Here is a 12,413-nt window from a genome sequence, read left to right on the forward strand (position 1 = left end):
CTGGAACTTGTCATCTATTAGCGCCTTGTCTCTCTACTAATTCCCTGGCCATCTCCTTGTCATTCTTCATCCCCAGCCTGAACTGTAACATGCTTCTGTGTTTCTCATTGGCTAATTGAAACAGCTGTTTCTGACTGGCTACTTGGCTGGTCCGTGTTCTAGGGAGGCTGGGGCTGTAGCAGTGTTTCAGGGTCTGAGCTAATCGTTTGGGTTTGGGCGATCAGGTGGATAAACACTTGCCAGCCAGCCTGCGGCGGAGGCTGCGTCAGGAATTCAAATCAAAGCCCCACATCTTTGAGATGATCCCCTCGTCTGGAATGCTGGCTCCAGGGGAGCGACTCAATGTGCAGGTCAAGTTTGCGCCAGTGGAACAGGTGAGATTGTCTAGTAATTACCAAAGAAGGGGGAGGCGGGGTGTTGTGGTGGTGTGAACCCAGGGCTGGTGCCTCTGTTTCCCCCTTTGTGCTCCCTTCAGTAAAGAGCTTTGAGATCTACAGGTGAACAGGACTACCCGAGTGCAAAGTCCTGCTATCTTACCACTTCTCTATGACCCCCATTGGGTACGGTGAATCGGGGCGACCGCTCTGGGCCCTGTGCTTTGTGGCCCCCCTGCTTCAGTGTGCATGTGTCGTGTGGGGTGCCCTAGGCCAGCCCGGTGGGGTGGAGTTAGGGGTGCCTGGGGGGCCAGGCTGGTCCGGGGATGGGGCTAGGGGTTAGCGGTGGGCCTGGCGCCAGCAGCAGGGGTCAGGCCAGCACTCACTGGCGGGAAGTGCGCGTTGTATTTCTTTCTGGCTCGGCATCGCGAGGCTCGGGCTCAGGCTACGGCAGCAGCAGCAGTGACCCCAGCTCGCCCTGCCCCGCCCGCTGCCAGCTCGCCCCGCTCCGCCCTGCCCCGCCCGCTGCCAGCTCGCCCCGCTCCGCCCTGCCCCGCCCGCTCCCAGTGTCGCCCCGCTCCGCCCTGCCCCGCCCGCTCCCAGCTCGCCCCGCTCCGCCCTGCCCCGCCTGCTCCCAGTGTCGCCCCGCTCCGCCCTGCCCCGCCCGTTCCCAGTGTCGCCCGCCGCCGCACCGGCCGCCAGCGTCCTAGTGCCGCCAGAACACGCCAGTGCCAGGCTGACCCCATCCAGTGCCCTTCCGCCCCAGCCCCCTCCCTCTTCCGGGGCCCCCCAGCACAGGGGGCCCCCTTGCCCCAAGCCCAGGTGCAACCCTGTGACTCTCCATCATCCCTCGCCCCCCAGCATTGGTGTCCCCTCCACACACCAGATTTCACCTGTATAAAAATGTTAAGGGGGGCTCATAGAAGCTGATTTGTCCCAGGCCCCGCACCCTGCTAGGGACGGCCCTGATGATCCCCTTCCTGTGGCTTTTATAACTGGGAGAGCTGCCCCATCACCCTGGGAGCAGCCTTCCCACCTTTCTCCTAGACTCCCCATCAGGGCTGCCTCGAAGAGAACTGTCCCCTGAAGGGGGGAAACCCCAAGGGCCATCGAGCCTGGTAGCCTGTCTCTGACAGTGGTCAGTGCCAGATGCTTCAGAGGAAGGTGGGCAGATGCAGGCTGATCCACCCTCCCATAGGTCTCGCCCTGCTCTGCGGCAGGGCTGCCTGGCATTATGCTCAGGTGGCGTGATCCAGCAAGTGGTGCTTCAGGAAGAGGTGAGTCACTCTCCACACTATGTGTCATTTGAGCCTTTCTGTTAAGGATACACCTCGTTTCCCCACTGGTTTTGTGTTGTGCATTCACCAAGGACAAGGATGAAATCACCCAAAACATCATCTTGGCTTTGTTATCCAAGTACCCAGATATAGTGCTGGGTCCTGGAACCACCCGGGGCCTGAATGCAAATACACTGAGATACGGGCCAAATTCACCAGTGATGTAAGTAAATGGGTGCAGCTTCATTGGCCCCTGGGGCCTTGATCTCGCATAGGCCAGTGGTGCACTTGGGCCCTGTGTGTTTCTGTGGAGCAAGGGGCATGAAGGAATCCCACGGGTTTCTCTCTCTCTTCCCAGAGGTTCTACAGCAACCATCTAACGGTGCACATCTCCCAGAGCAGTGAGCGGCTGCTGTTGCTTGTCTCTGGATACGGTCTGGAGCCACGGCTGGAGTTCACGCCATCAGTGCTGGAGCTGGGGCCTCTGCTGCCGTATGGTGTGGGGGATGAGGCAGAGGTGGTAGTGAAGAACCCATGCAAGTTCCCCATTGAGTTCTACTCCTTGGAGTTTGACCAGCAGTATCTGACTGAGGAGAGGGTGAGAGGAGAGGGAGTCCGGGCACTCCCCTTGTCACTGAAAACCTCAGAATGCTTCAGAGTTCCTGAAGTTCCAACTCTTTTTATTAAGCAGGACCAAGCACTAGAGGCGAACCAGGCAGAGAGCCCAAAGGGCCAGCAGTTGGGATGCTGGCTTCGAGGAGTAGCTGTATTTCATTGCTTGCTTCCCAACTCCCACGGATTATCCCTGTTGGAGTCACTCCCTAGTCCCACAAACCCCTCCCTCCGTGTACTATTCCAGAGACATGCCCCCTTCCCTCCTCCACTGCCCTGTGTCACCAGCGCCTCCTGGCAGAGCAATTTGGAGCAGGTGGGAGACCTTTCACACTGACTCGTAGGGCCAGGGGCAGGCTTCAAGTGAATGGTGTCACAGCGGGTCTCAGGTTGACTTTGATTTACCCCTGGGGGCAGAAAGCTGTGGTCCAGCCCTAGCAGGCCAGCACCTCATGTTACTCTGTAGCCCCATCCGGCAGATGCAGGCAGCTGTGCTGATGGGCTGCAGAGGGGTATGTGGCCAGCCCAAATCAGTTAGAGGGGAAGTCTCTACAACGCGTGGCCTTTGTGGGAGAGAGGAGAAGGAAGAGAGGATATGAGAGGCCCCTGGGCTCTCTCTGAGGCACCCTGGGGGAGGAGGGAATGGGTTCCTGGAAGCCTGTCCTATGCCTGTGGCTTCTCTTCTTTTTGGCCACAGATTTTGCGGATGCTGAAGGGCTACGATTCCCATAACACCCTGCTGCTGCCCCCTCGCATCCCAGGAGAGAAGCTGCCTCCGGAGGTGCTGGAGTATTACAAAGACCAGAAGAGGATTCCAGATGAGCAAGCTAAGGCCAAAATGATGGAGGCAATAGGCCAAGAGAATGGTGAGGACTCTGAACAAAGGGCAGCTTGTTCTAGACTTTCAAGGAACAGAACTGTCCAGCATTGACCTTAGCTGTGTCTAGGATTTTCCACAAGGCTAAATGTGAGTGCAAACGCTGGTGGAGGAAACCCAGGTATCCACATGGAAACTGTGTACTAGCTGGCCTTCTATAGGAGGCCTTGTCTGCAGCAGCCAGCCGTTCCCACACTGGCCCCAGTTCTGCTCTGACTTACACTGGTAGGTTTCCATGGACTCTGACGAGACACTCCTGATTTACAGGCTATGAGAGGAGCCGTAGGCCCCATCTGCTCAGTGTACATCACCACGGCTGTCACTCCCCCTTTGTACTGCAGTGTAATGGACTGAGAGCAGAATCCAGCCCTTTAGACTCCTGTGTAGTGCTGGAGCCAGAGCCCCAGTGATGGGATTTCATGGATTCTTTCCATGCCCACCCAGAACTGGCTCTTCCCACCCACTGTTACCTTAAATAATAGATTCGTCCATTCAAAGGCCAGGAGGAGCCACTGTGATCATCTAGTCTGACCGCCTGTACAAGAGACTCCTCCACGTTATGCCTATGTTGCGGAGGGTCACGGGGGAGATGGCCAGTGGATCAGTGGGGCAGTGATTTCACTGGCCCCAGTCTGGCCCACTCTGCCCTGCCACTCCAAGCTCCACTGTGCACAGAAACAGGAGGATCCGCTGAGTGAGCTCCCAAAATCCTGCCTTCCCCTCACTCTGCAGAACCACACCCATCCAACTGCACCCATCAATGCCCCTCCCTGGCTGTGGAGGAAGAGCCCTGCCTCTCACATGATAGGACACAACACATCTCTCAACAGAGACTTACCTGAACCATGTGCAGTTACAGGTAATGAGTCACTACCACACTGCAAGTGCATGAGAGATACAGGCCAGCAGGCTTTAGCAATCCAGCGCATGTATTTCCCCACTACGTTCACACCGTGAAGAGCACTGCTTTTCAGTTCGGCTGGTGGCCGATTGCTCTGTGTGCACCAAATTCCTCTGGTCTGTTAAACAGGAATTAGTTATAAACATAGAAAAGGCTGAGAAGCACGTCTGAGGTCAGATTTCTGAGCATGCTCACTCTGCACCTGGCTGCTATTTTACTTGCTGATTTGCTCGACATGGTTGGACAGTGAAGCTTCCTAGGCAATACATCAAACTCTAACATATACAAAAATAGAGCTCTGTAGTTTTAAAAGCTTGGTGTGAATGTTTGCAAATGAAAGCCCTGATCTAATTCACTGTTCTTCCTGGGATTGTATTATTTATTACTTGTGAATACATGGACAACTGATGGGGCTGAATGGAGATGTCCACGGACCTATGGCTTGGTCTACGTAACAGCGTTAGGTCGACATAAAGCAGCTTATGTCGACCTAACCACGTCAGCGTACACACTCCAGCCTTGCTCCTGCCCTGCCTCGCCGACATCCGAACTCCACCTCCACGAGAGGCGTGGGGCTTATGTCGGAGTAGTTAGGCCAACACAGTGTCCCTGTGGACACTGCGGGTTACTTACACCGGCTGTTGGCTGTCATTCTCGTCACTTTTACAGCTCCATGCTACAGCCATGAAATAAACAGGAAAACTAGCGGGGAGGAGCACCAGCTAGAGTCCAGTTTTCCCCAGGCTCCCTGCCAGGCTGCACCCACCACGCTCCAAGCCAGGCTGCCCCCTGGGGTCCTGGCTTCCCCGAGGCTCCCCATTCCCTGCCAGGAGCCCAAGGGCTGCCCCCACCCCGCTCTCTCCTCCACACCCCCTGCAGGGAGCACAGCAGCAGGAAGTGAGAGCACCTGGGCTCCCGAGCAGGGATCTGAGAGCCCCGGGAGCAGCCCAGCTTCCGGGGGGAGCCCAGGCTCTCAGCCCCCCACACTGCCCCTCAAGGACACGCACCACCGACAGAAGAAGGGCAGTGTGGCCATGAACCACCCCAGTAATTACTGCAGTAGCTGTAGACATGCCCAATGAACATTTGACCAAAAATTTCTGCTGCAAGGGCTGTTATGTGCTTTCATCATTTTGTACTAGCTGCTCTCCGGCTGTGAAAGTTTCAGTCACCTGATACTGAGGCAGAAATCATATTATGTGATTGACCACAAAGAGTCCCTAGTCAAAAAGAGCTGTTTGAGGAAAAGCCATGAGGTGAAATTCCCCCAGAGGCAGTGGACTGCATGTGGCTTAGGCATTGCCTGAACCTAGCTTGTACAAATGTCAAATGATGAATAGCCAAGTACCGCCTTGTCTTCCTGCACTCACTCTCCTCCCTTCCCTCCTCTTCTTCCCTCTCCTTCCCCCTGAGTAGATGACGAAGAGAACCCATCTCTCTCCGAGCGCAGAATGAAGCAAAACCCTTCTGGGACCACGCGCACTGCCTCCACCACTATCACCATCTTTCCCTCCATCTCCGTGTTTGAGGAAAGCCGTTCTCACAAGGTGGAGTCTAAATTCGAGCAGGAGGAAGAGGAGGAGGAGGAGGAGGAAGGTGCTGAAAAAGGACAGGGGCTAGGTAACCACTCCCAGCTCTCCAGCAGTTCACCATTCATCATGGTGGGAATGGCCCTGAGAGGATTCGTGTATTCCCTCAATCATTTCCCTGCAGACTTGGCCACCTAAACTGTCACGTTCTGAAAGTCATCAGGCCTCAAATCCTCTCCTCTACGTCATGCCTATGTTGCCGGGCTGGAGGGTCACAGGGGTGATGGCCAGTGGATCCGGGGGGCAGTGGTTTCACTGGCCTCAGCCTGGCCCACTCTGCCCTACCACTCCAAGCTCCACTGTCCACAAAAACAGGAGGATCTCCTGAGTGAGCTCCCAAAATCCTGCCTTCCCCTCACTCCACAGAACCACACCCATCCTACTGCACCCAGGCTCCTCCTTGGCTGTGGAGGCAGAGCGGGATTTTTTTCCTCTGGTTGTGCAAAATCCGCACCCTCTCAGATCTGTGGTTTTGCACCCATGTAACGTAGTCTGGGATCCTTCCCTTTCCCCGAACAGGGTCCCCAGACTCTCAGCTGGACCCCTCATGATCCTTCCATTTGCTTCCATGTTAACTCCCCTTCTCCTTACAGTGTTCGTTGCCACTGACTCTGGAGGGCTGTCTGAAACTCCTGCCTCACTCCCTCATATCACCACTTCTCTGTTGACCAGAAAGGTCACTACTGAAGCATGGGAGGTGCTTTTCCCCTGCCAGTGCCCAGCTTCGCCATCATTCTCAGCTCTGGACACTTGGAGACTGAGACCACCACCAGGATTTGAGTGTGGGTCTCCTGCATGGCAGTACAGAGCATTCCAGCAAGGGCAGCTCTGTCACTGTCGTGTGTGTGTGGCAGCTGCTTACCGTGTCACGAGCCAAGGTGTATGGCACTCAGTGGGCTAGTAAGGGAAGAAGCTGGGAGCTGTAAAGAAGCAAATGATTGTTTGCAAACACTGCAGTCGATTCATAGAAGGGCCATGAAAATAACCTTCACAGTCAAATCTCCCTGTGTTGTGTTTTCTTAACCATTTGACTGAGCAGAAGAGGAAAACAGGTCTCTGCTGGAGATCATTAAACTGCAGAGGATTCCTGCAGGGCCTCAGCAGTCTGACTCCCATAGCAAATTATTTGCTTGGTCCACACGTTATGGTCCCAGAATTATGACCGCATTAAATGTCTGTTGCTATGTGCCTGGTAATTATACTACATATCCCCTGGGATCAAATCCACAGGTGCTGCCAGGTACTCAGTGTGATGTCATTTCCTGTGGTGCTGTTGGATAGTGGGGTGTATTGGGGTGTGACAGAGCAGGCAGAACCATTTGAGTGTTTATGGCCGACAGACTGGCTGTTCGTTCCCCGCTCTGTCACCCTGTTCACTTACCTTCCAGCAGCCGGGACACTTGCAGCAGTGAGATGATGTTCTGAGAGGACAACAGGGAGCGCCCGGGAATGTCTGAGCACCCTTAGCTGAAGGCAGGATTGAGGCCTTGTTGTCCCCACTTGGCGAGTGTCCTTTTCCTGAGGACTTTCCCAAAGCACTGAGTGCACTGTTAGGGAATGGGGAAGGATTCTCTGAGACACTGGCATCTGGAAGAGTCATCTGACCCCTTGTTTCTCTGTGGTAGAGTATCAGCGAAGCATTGATGGCAGCTGCAAAGAGGCTGTTGGAGAACTAGACAACAACCCAATTTCCAGAGCCATCGCACGCCACCTTGGCATCGATATCTCTCCAGAAGGCCGTGCAGCCAAAAACCGCAGAGGCATTGTCATCATAATCCATGGTGCTCCCCTTACAGGTGCAGAGACTGTTCTCTTCTGGCCAGGAGGATGGTGGGAGATGAAGGGAAAGGCAGGAAAAATGATCTCAGTTGCTACAACAATGATAAATTCTTTCTGATTGTCTTCACCGCGTGGCCTGGAGCTGGGTAGGAGACTAAGATCCAACCCAGTGTTAGCTGGGCCTGAAATGGAGAAAATAAAAGTCCCACTCTGAGATGGAAGTTGGGCCTGAGTCTCCCCTCAGTTACCCCTATCTGACATTAGCATAACACTTTTCACGTCAGTGGAGTTAGTTGTGATTACACCAGTATAGGTGGGAGGAGAATTTGTTTGGCAGACACTAGGCCGCAGTGGAGCAGACATGGCAGCTCCAAACCCTGGAAGTGGAGGGCCCCATCTTTGGGGAAGGGAGCTGGGGAGGATTATGCCTGAGTGCACTTTGAATTTTCCTTTCAAATAACAAACAAACAAACACCCTTTGCCCCAATTTGTACCAGGATCAGCTTGGTGAGAACAAACTACACCCCATCTAGTGGGGAAAGACATCTCAGTGCAGCTGGTCTGAAGAGAGGTGTAAATGGTGACGCACGGATTTGGCATTCCATGGGTGTGCAAAACAGGGGTCACTGACATGGGGGGAGAAGCTAGGCGTGTACAAGAAAAGCAGCTAGTGGAAGGCTAGAGATAAAGCCTCCCCTGGTGCTTTGTCTAATGCTCTAAGGGACATCATTTTCCCAGACCCTCCCATCTTCCATAGCCTTGTGTGCAAGTTACACTAGTTCTTCTTCGAGTGCGTGCACGTGTCCATTCCGATTTGGGTGGGTGCGCGCCCAAGCACAGCTGTCGGGAATATTTTCCCCAGTGGTATCCGTCGGGTTGGCTCTGGTGCCCCCAGGGGCCGGTATAAGGGGCCTGCTGAGCCCATGCTCCTCAGTTCCTCCTTCTTGCCCGTGATGGCTGTTGAAACTCCCCTCTCCCTTGGCAAAACATGATAGTGGTTTTCTCTTCATCTAGCTGTAAATAGTTGTTATGAGTTAGATTAATTTTTGTAAGTTTTAGTGTGTTATAGTAGGACACCTCTCCACGTTTGGAAAGGAGGTCCCGCCCTCTCCCCCCCACCCTGGTATCAGGGCATGCCTCAGTCGCTGTGGTTCAAGGCGTGCTCCGCCTGTGGGAAACCTATGTCCACCAGTGACCCACACTTGAGCTGCCTCGAGTACTTGGGGGAGGACAGACTGCTGCCAAATCTGTCAGGAGTTTAAACCCCGCATGCAAAAGGACCAGGCAGCGAGACTCAAATGGAGGCGGTGCTAAGACTGACCTCAGAGCTGAGATCCGACTCGGCACAGAGCACATCTGCTCTGGTGCATAGTGCACCTCCGGATGATATAGAAGAGGCATCATAGACACCATGAAAAGAGCCATTCACTGGCACCGGAGGGAAGCAAGAAAGGAGACCAAGATAGCAAGCCCTGGGGTGGCCCGCTCTCCCTTTCCAGCACGGCAACAACCACCGCTCCCAACAGCCACAGCGGTACCGCAAACCCCGCAAAGGGAGCAACACCGCCCCGCAACACCATGCTGACCAACTTGCAGTCCCTTCCATGCTGGCGGAGAGACACTTGTTGACTCTGCCAATACCAGGATCACCTGGCAGCCAAGATGCAGCGCCTCCGGCACCACCCGGTGGCATGCAGGTCTACACTAGTTCCAGACCGGTGCTGAGACCACTTTCCAGGGGCAAGCCTATCCTAATCGCTTCACCTGCGACATCGCTGCGGCACTTTTCCCCAGCACCAGGAGAATCGGCACCACCATGGTCTCCCTGCTCCTTGTCGCTTCTGGTCCTCTTCAAGGTCGGACTCGGGACCCTGTTCCGTGCACTGACGGGACTGTCGGCGCTACAAACACCACTCCCCGTGCCCATCAGTGACTGGGAGCACCAGGTGCAATGTTGTCACAGAGCGCCTGGCCCCTGGATCCATGGGGATCGATTCCCATGCAATGGCCTTTCTGGAACCCTGGGGCTTTCCCCTGAGTCAAAGCTCTAGCTTGTGGTGCTCCTACTCAGTTATATAAGAGAGTAGGGCGCCGCTGGTGCTGCACCGAGGGACCTTGGAAGCATCAGCTGGTACACGTGCAGAGGGCTGGCCCGGTACCAAGCCGGTCACTGGACTCCGCACACAACCCAATACTGGTCCCGGTGCACAATCCGGTACCGAAGTCAGTGCCGATCAGCAGGCACAGGTTCCCCAGGCAGAGGAAGAGCTGGAGGTGGGGACAGCTTTTCGTGCCCTTTCCTCTTCTTCACCAGAGGAAGAAGTGGTGTCAAAGGGGTTGTCTCCTTCTCAGGACGATTTAAGGGCCCACCAGGACTTACTGAAGCAGGTGGCATCCAATCTGGGCTTACAGGCAAAGGCCATCGAGTAACCATCCCAACGTTTCTTGGACTTCCTGTCAGCAACAACGCCTGCAAGAGTCACCCTTCCACTGCATGAGGCAATTATGAAGTCCATCAAGGTCCTCTGGCAGACCCCACCCATTGCCAAGAGAACTGAGCAGAAATACTTTGTGCCTGCCCAGGGCTCTGAATTTTTATTTTCTCCCCCTCCCCCTGGATCACTCATGGTGGCAGCGAGAGGGACCCTCAGGGCCAGACGGGACATACATTAAGGGCAAAAGACCCCCAACAGTTGGACCTGCTTGGGAGGAAAGCATATTCAACGGGAGGTCTTCAACTTCACATAACAAACCAGCAGGCTCTGGTGGGTCACTATGATTTTAATATGTGGGAGACTATGAGCAGATTTAATGACAAACTCCCCCAGGACAATCAGCAGGAGTTCTTGTGGATGAGGGCAAGTCGGTTGTCGGCGCCTCCCTGCAAGCAGCCTGGATGCGGCTGATTCTGCGGCTCAGGAGCTCATGCTTACAGACATCCTGGCTCCCGCAGGAGGTTCAGCAGACTTTGCAGGACTTGCCCTTTGAAAGCCCTTCGCTCTTTTCAGAACAAACTGATGCGAGGCAACACAGCTTTCAATACTCCAGGGTGATACTAAAGTCCTTCGGGTTGCACAACCCTGTGTAGTCTAGGAGACCATATAGGCCCCAGCAATATGGCTGCTACTTCCCCCAGCAGCCACGTCATGATTAGAGGAGGAGAAGGAACAGGGGGTTCGCACACAGGCCACCTCCAACCTCCTCCTCCACAAGGCCTTCTCAATCAGTCCTACGCCACTCAGGCAACTCGAGACACTTGTTTTGATGAGGTGCTCGAGGACGGCATACCAAACCCATGGCTCCAGGATCCGTCCCCTATCTTCTCCAACCGCCTTTCCCACTTCCTCAAGGGCTGGGAACGGGTTACTTCCGACCGCTGGGTATTGAGTACAGTAGAGTCGGGGTATACCCTCCAGTTTATTTCTACCCCTTCTTCCCATCCAGCTTCCCCATCCCTTTTTAGGAACACTTCTCATGAGCTTCTGCTAGAGCAAGAAGTGCAATCGCTTCTCCAGATGGGAGCTGTGGAAGAAGTTCCACTACAGCTAAGGGGAAAGGGGTTCTATTCCCACTACTTTCTGATCCCCAAAGCCAAGGGGTCTCAGTCAGATCCTAGATCTGTGTGGACTCAACTGATACCTAGAAAAGCTGAAGTTCTGCATGGTCTCCCTGGTGTCCATCATCCCGTCTCTAGATCCGGGGGATTGGTATGCCGCCCTTGACTTGCATGACCCAGAGTCCCGGGGGAGCCAACTGAAGTCACTCAATTAGGGTGAACTGAAAAGAATGGGACAGACAATCCCCAAAGCTGGTGGATCTTCCAATAGATTCACCAAGCCAGCACAAAACAGCCTCTGTAATACCTCTCTGGTTACCCAGAAGCCAATAACATGGTTCCCTTAAAGTAACCCAGCCTCAGGCCTCCACCCAGACAACCAAGTCAAATATGATGAGGATTACTGAAAATCTTATTCATCATATAAAAAAGTTCTACCAGTCCCAAAGGAACAGACACATTACCTCCCAGGTTAATGAATATTCCAGATCTTATCTAAATACACGCTTACAGCCAATTCTTATTACTTAAACTAAAATTTATTAAAAAATAAAAGAGAGTATTGGTTAAAGGATCAATATACATACAGACATGAGTACAGTTCTTGAGATTCAGATTCATAGTATAAATGGTGATCTTTGTTGTTGCAAAGAGTTCTTTCAGAAATAGTCCATAGGTTATAGTCCAATGTTCATATTCAGGGTGATTCCAGATTAGGACTGGAGATCTCAATCTTGGGTTTAAGCTTAACTGTATGAAGCATCACGCAGATCTGAGATAAAAAGGGTTGGAACCCAAGGCATCTTTATACAGTTTCAGGCCTTCATGTGACAGCTCAGAGTCCTTAGGTGAACAATAGGCACTCATATGGACTTTGAAGTGGACCCATTTCCTAAGCATCGAGGGTAATTATCTATACAGATTAACATAAGGCAATTGCTTGTTTTCCATCATTCTCAGGTGGTTTGCTGTACATTTCAAAGAGAGACGAACACAGTGATATCCAGGTTTACAGTTCATTTAAATGTTAATATTCCCTTTTGATCTCTGAATCAATAGCTATAGTGACAGCAGGAACTGTCTGTTTACATGGCTAACATTTTACAAGATATAAGTAATCACATACAATTAGTATCACCTCCAATTCTCTAACAATACAGGTTTGCCTTTCAAAGTTCTAGCCTATCTAGCATGGAATGGCCCTAATTACAATTTGCATACTTTTCTAACACGTCTCTAAAGGTTGAATTATCCTGCAGGATGCTTAACCCTTTTCTGGCCATGAATCACACTTTGTATAAGTTTTGTTGCAATTATATAACAATGGTAGCAACAATGATTTGCATGGTCATATTTTAATCAAATACTGTACAACTTGAACGCATATTTCCACATCTTGATATTTCAGGGCCACAGAAGATTTCTCAGGTTTGTGGTGAACCACTGGC

The 12,413-nt window shown here is 52.9% G+C and overlaps 1 protein-coding gene across 2 annotated transcripts in view; it reads left to right on the plus strand.

Annotated features, from left to right (window-relative positions):
* Nucleotides 1–12,413, plus strand: part of HYDIN (HYDIN axonemal central pair apparatus protein) — a 446,593-nt gene that overhangs the window by 328,693 nt on the left and 105,487 nt on the right. For both annotated transcript variants that reach the window (XM_065567801.1, XM_065567802.1), the window contains 5 exons: nt 225–374; nt 2,010–2,249; nt 2,961–3,129; nt 5,458–5,661; nt 7,256–7,426. In XM_065567801.1, coding sequence (XP_065423873.1) covers nt 225–374; nt 2,010–2,249; nt 2,961–3,129; nt 5,458–5,661; nt 7,256–7,426 — 934 coding nt within the window. The remainder of the gene's footprint in view (nt 1–224; nt 375–2,009; nt 2,250–2,960; nt 3,130–5,457; nt 5,662–7,255; nt 7,427–12,413) is intronic.

This window comes from Chrysemys picta, chromosome 14, assembly GCF_011386835.1.
Source record: "Chrysemys picta bellii isolate R12L10 chromosome 14, ASM1138683v2, whole genome shotgun sequence".
Taxonomy (NCBI): Eukaryota; Metazoa; Chordata; order Testudines; family Emydidae; genus Chrysemys; species Chrysemys picta.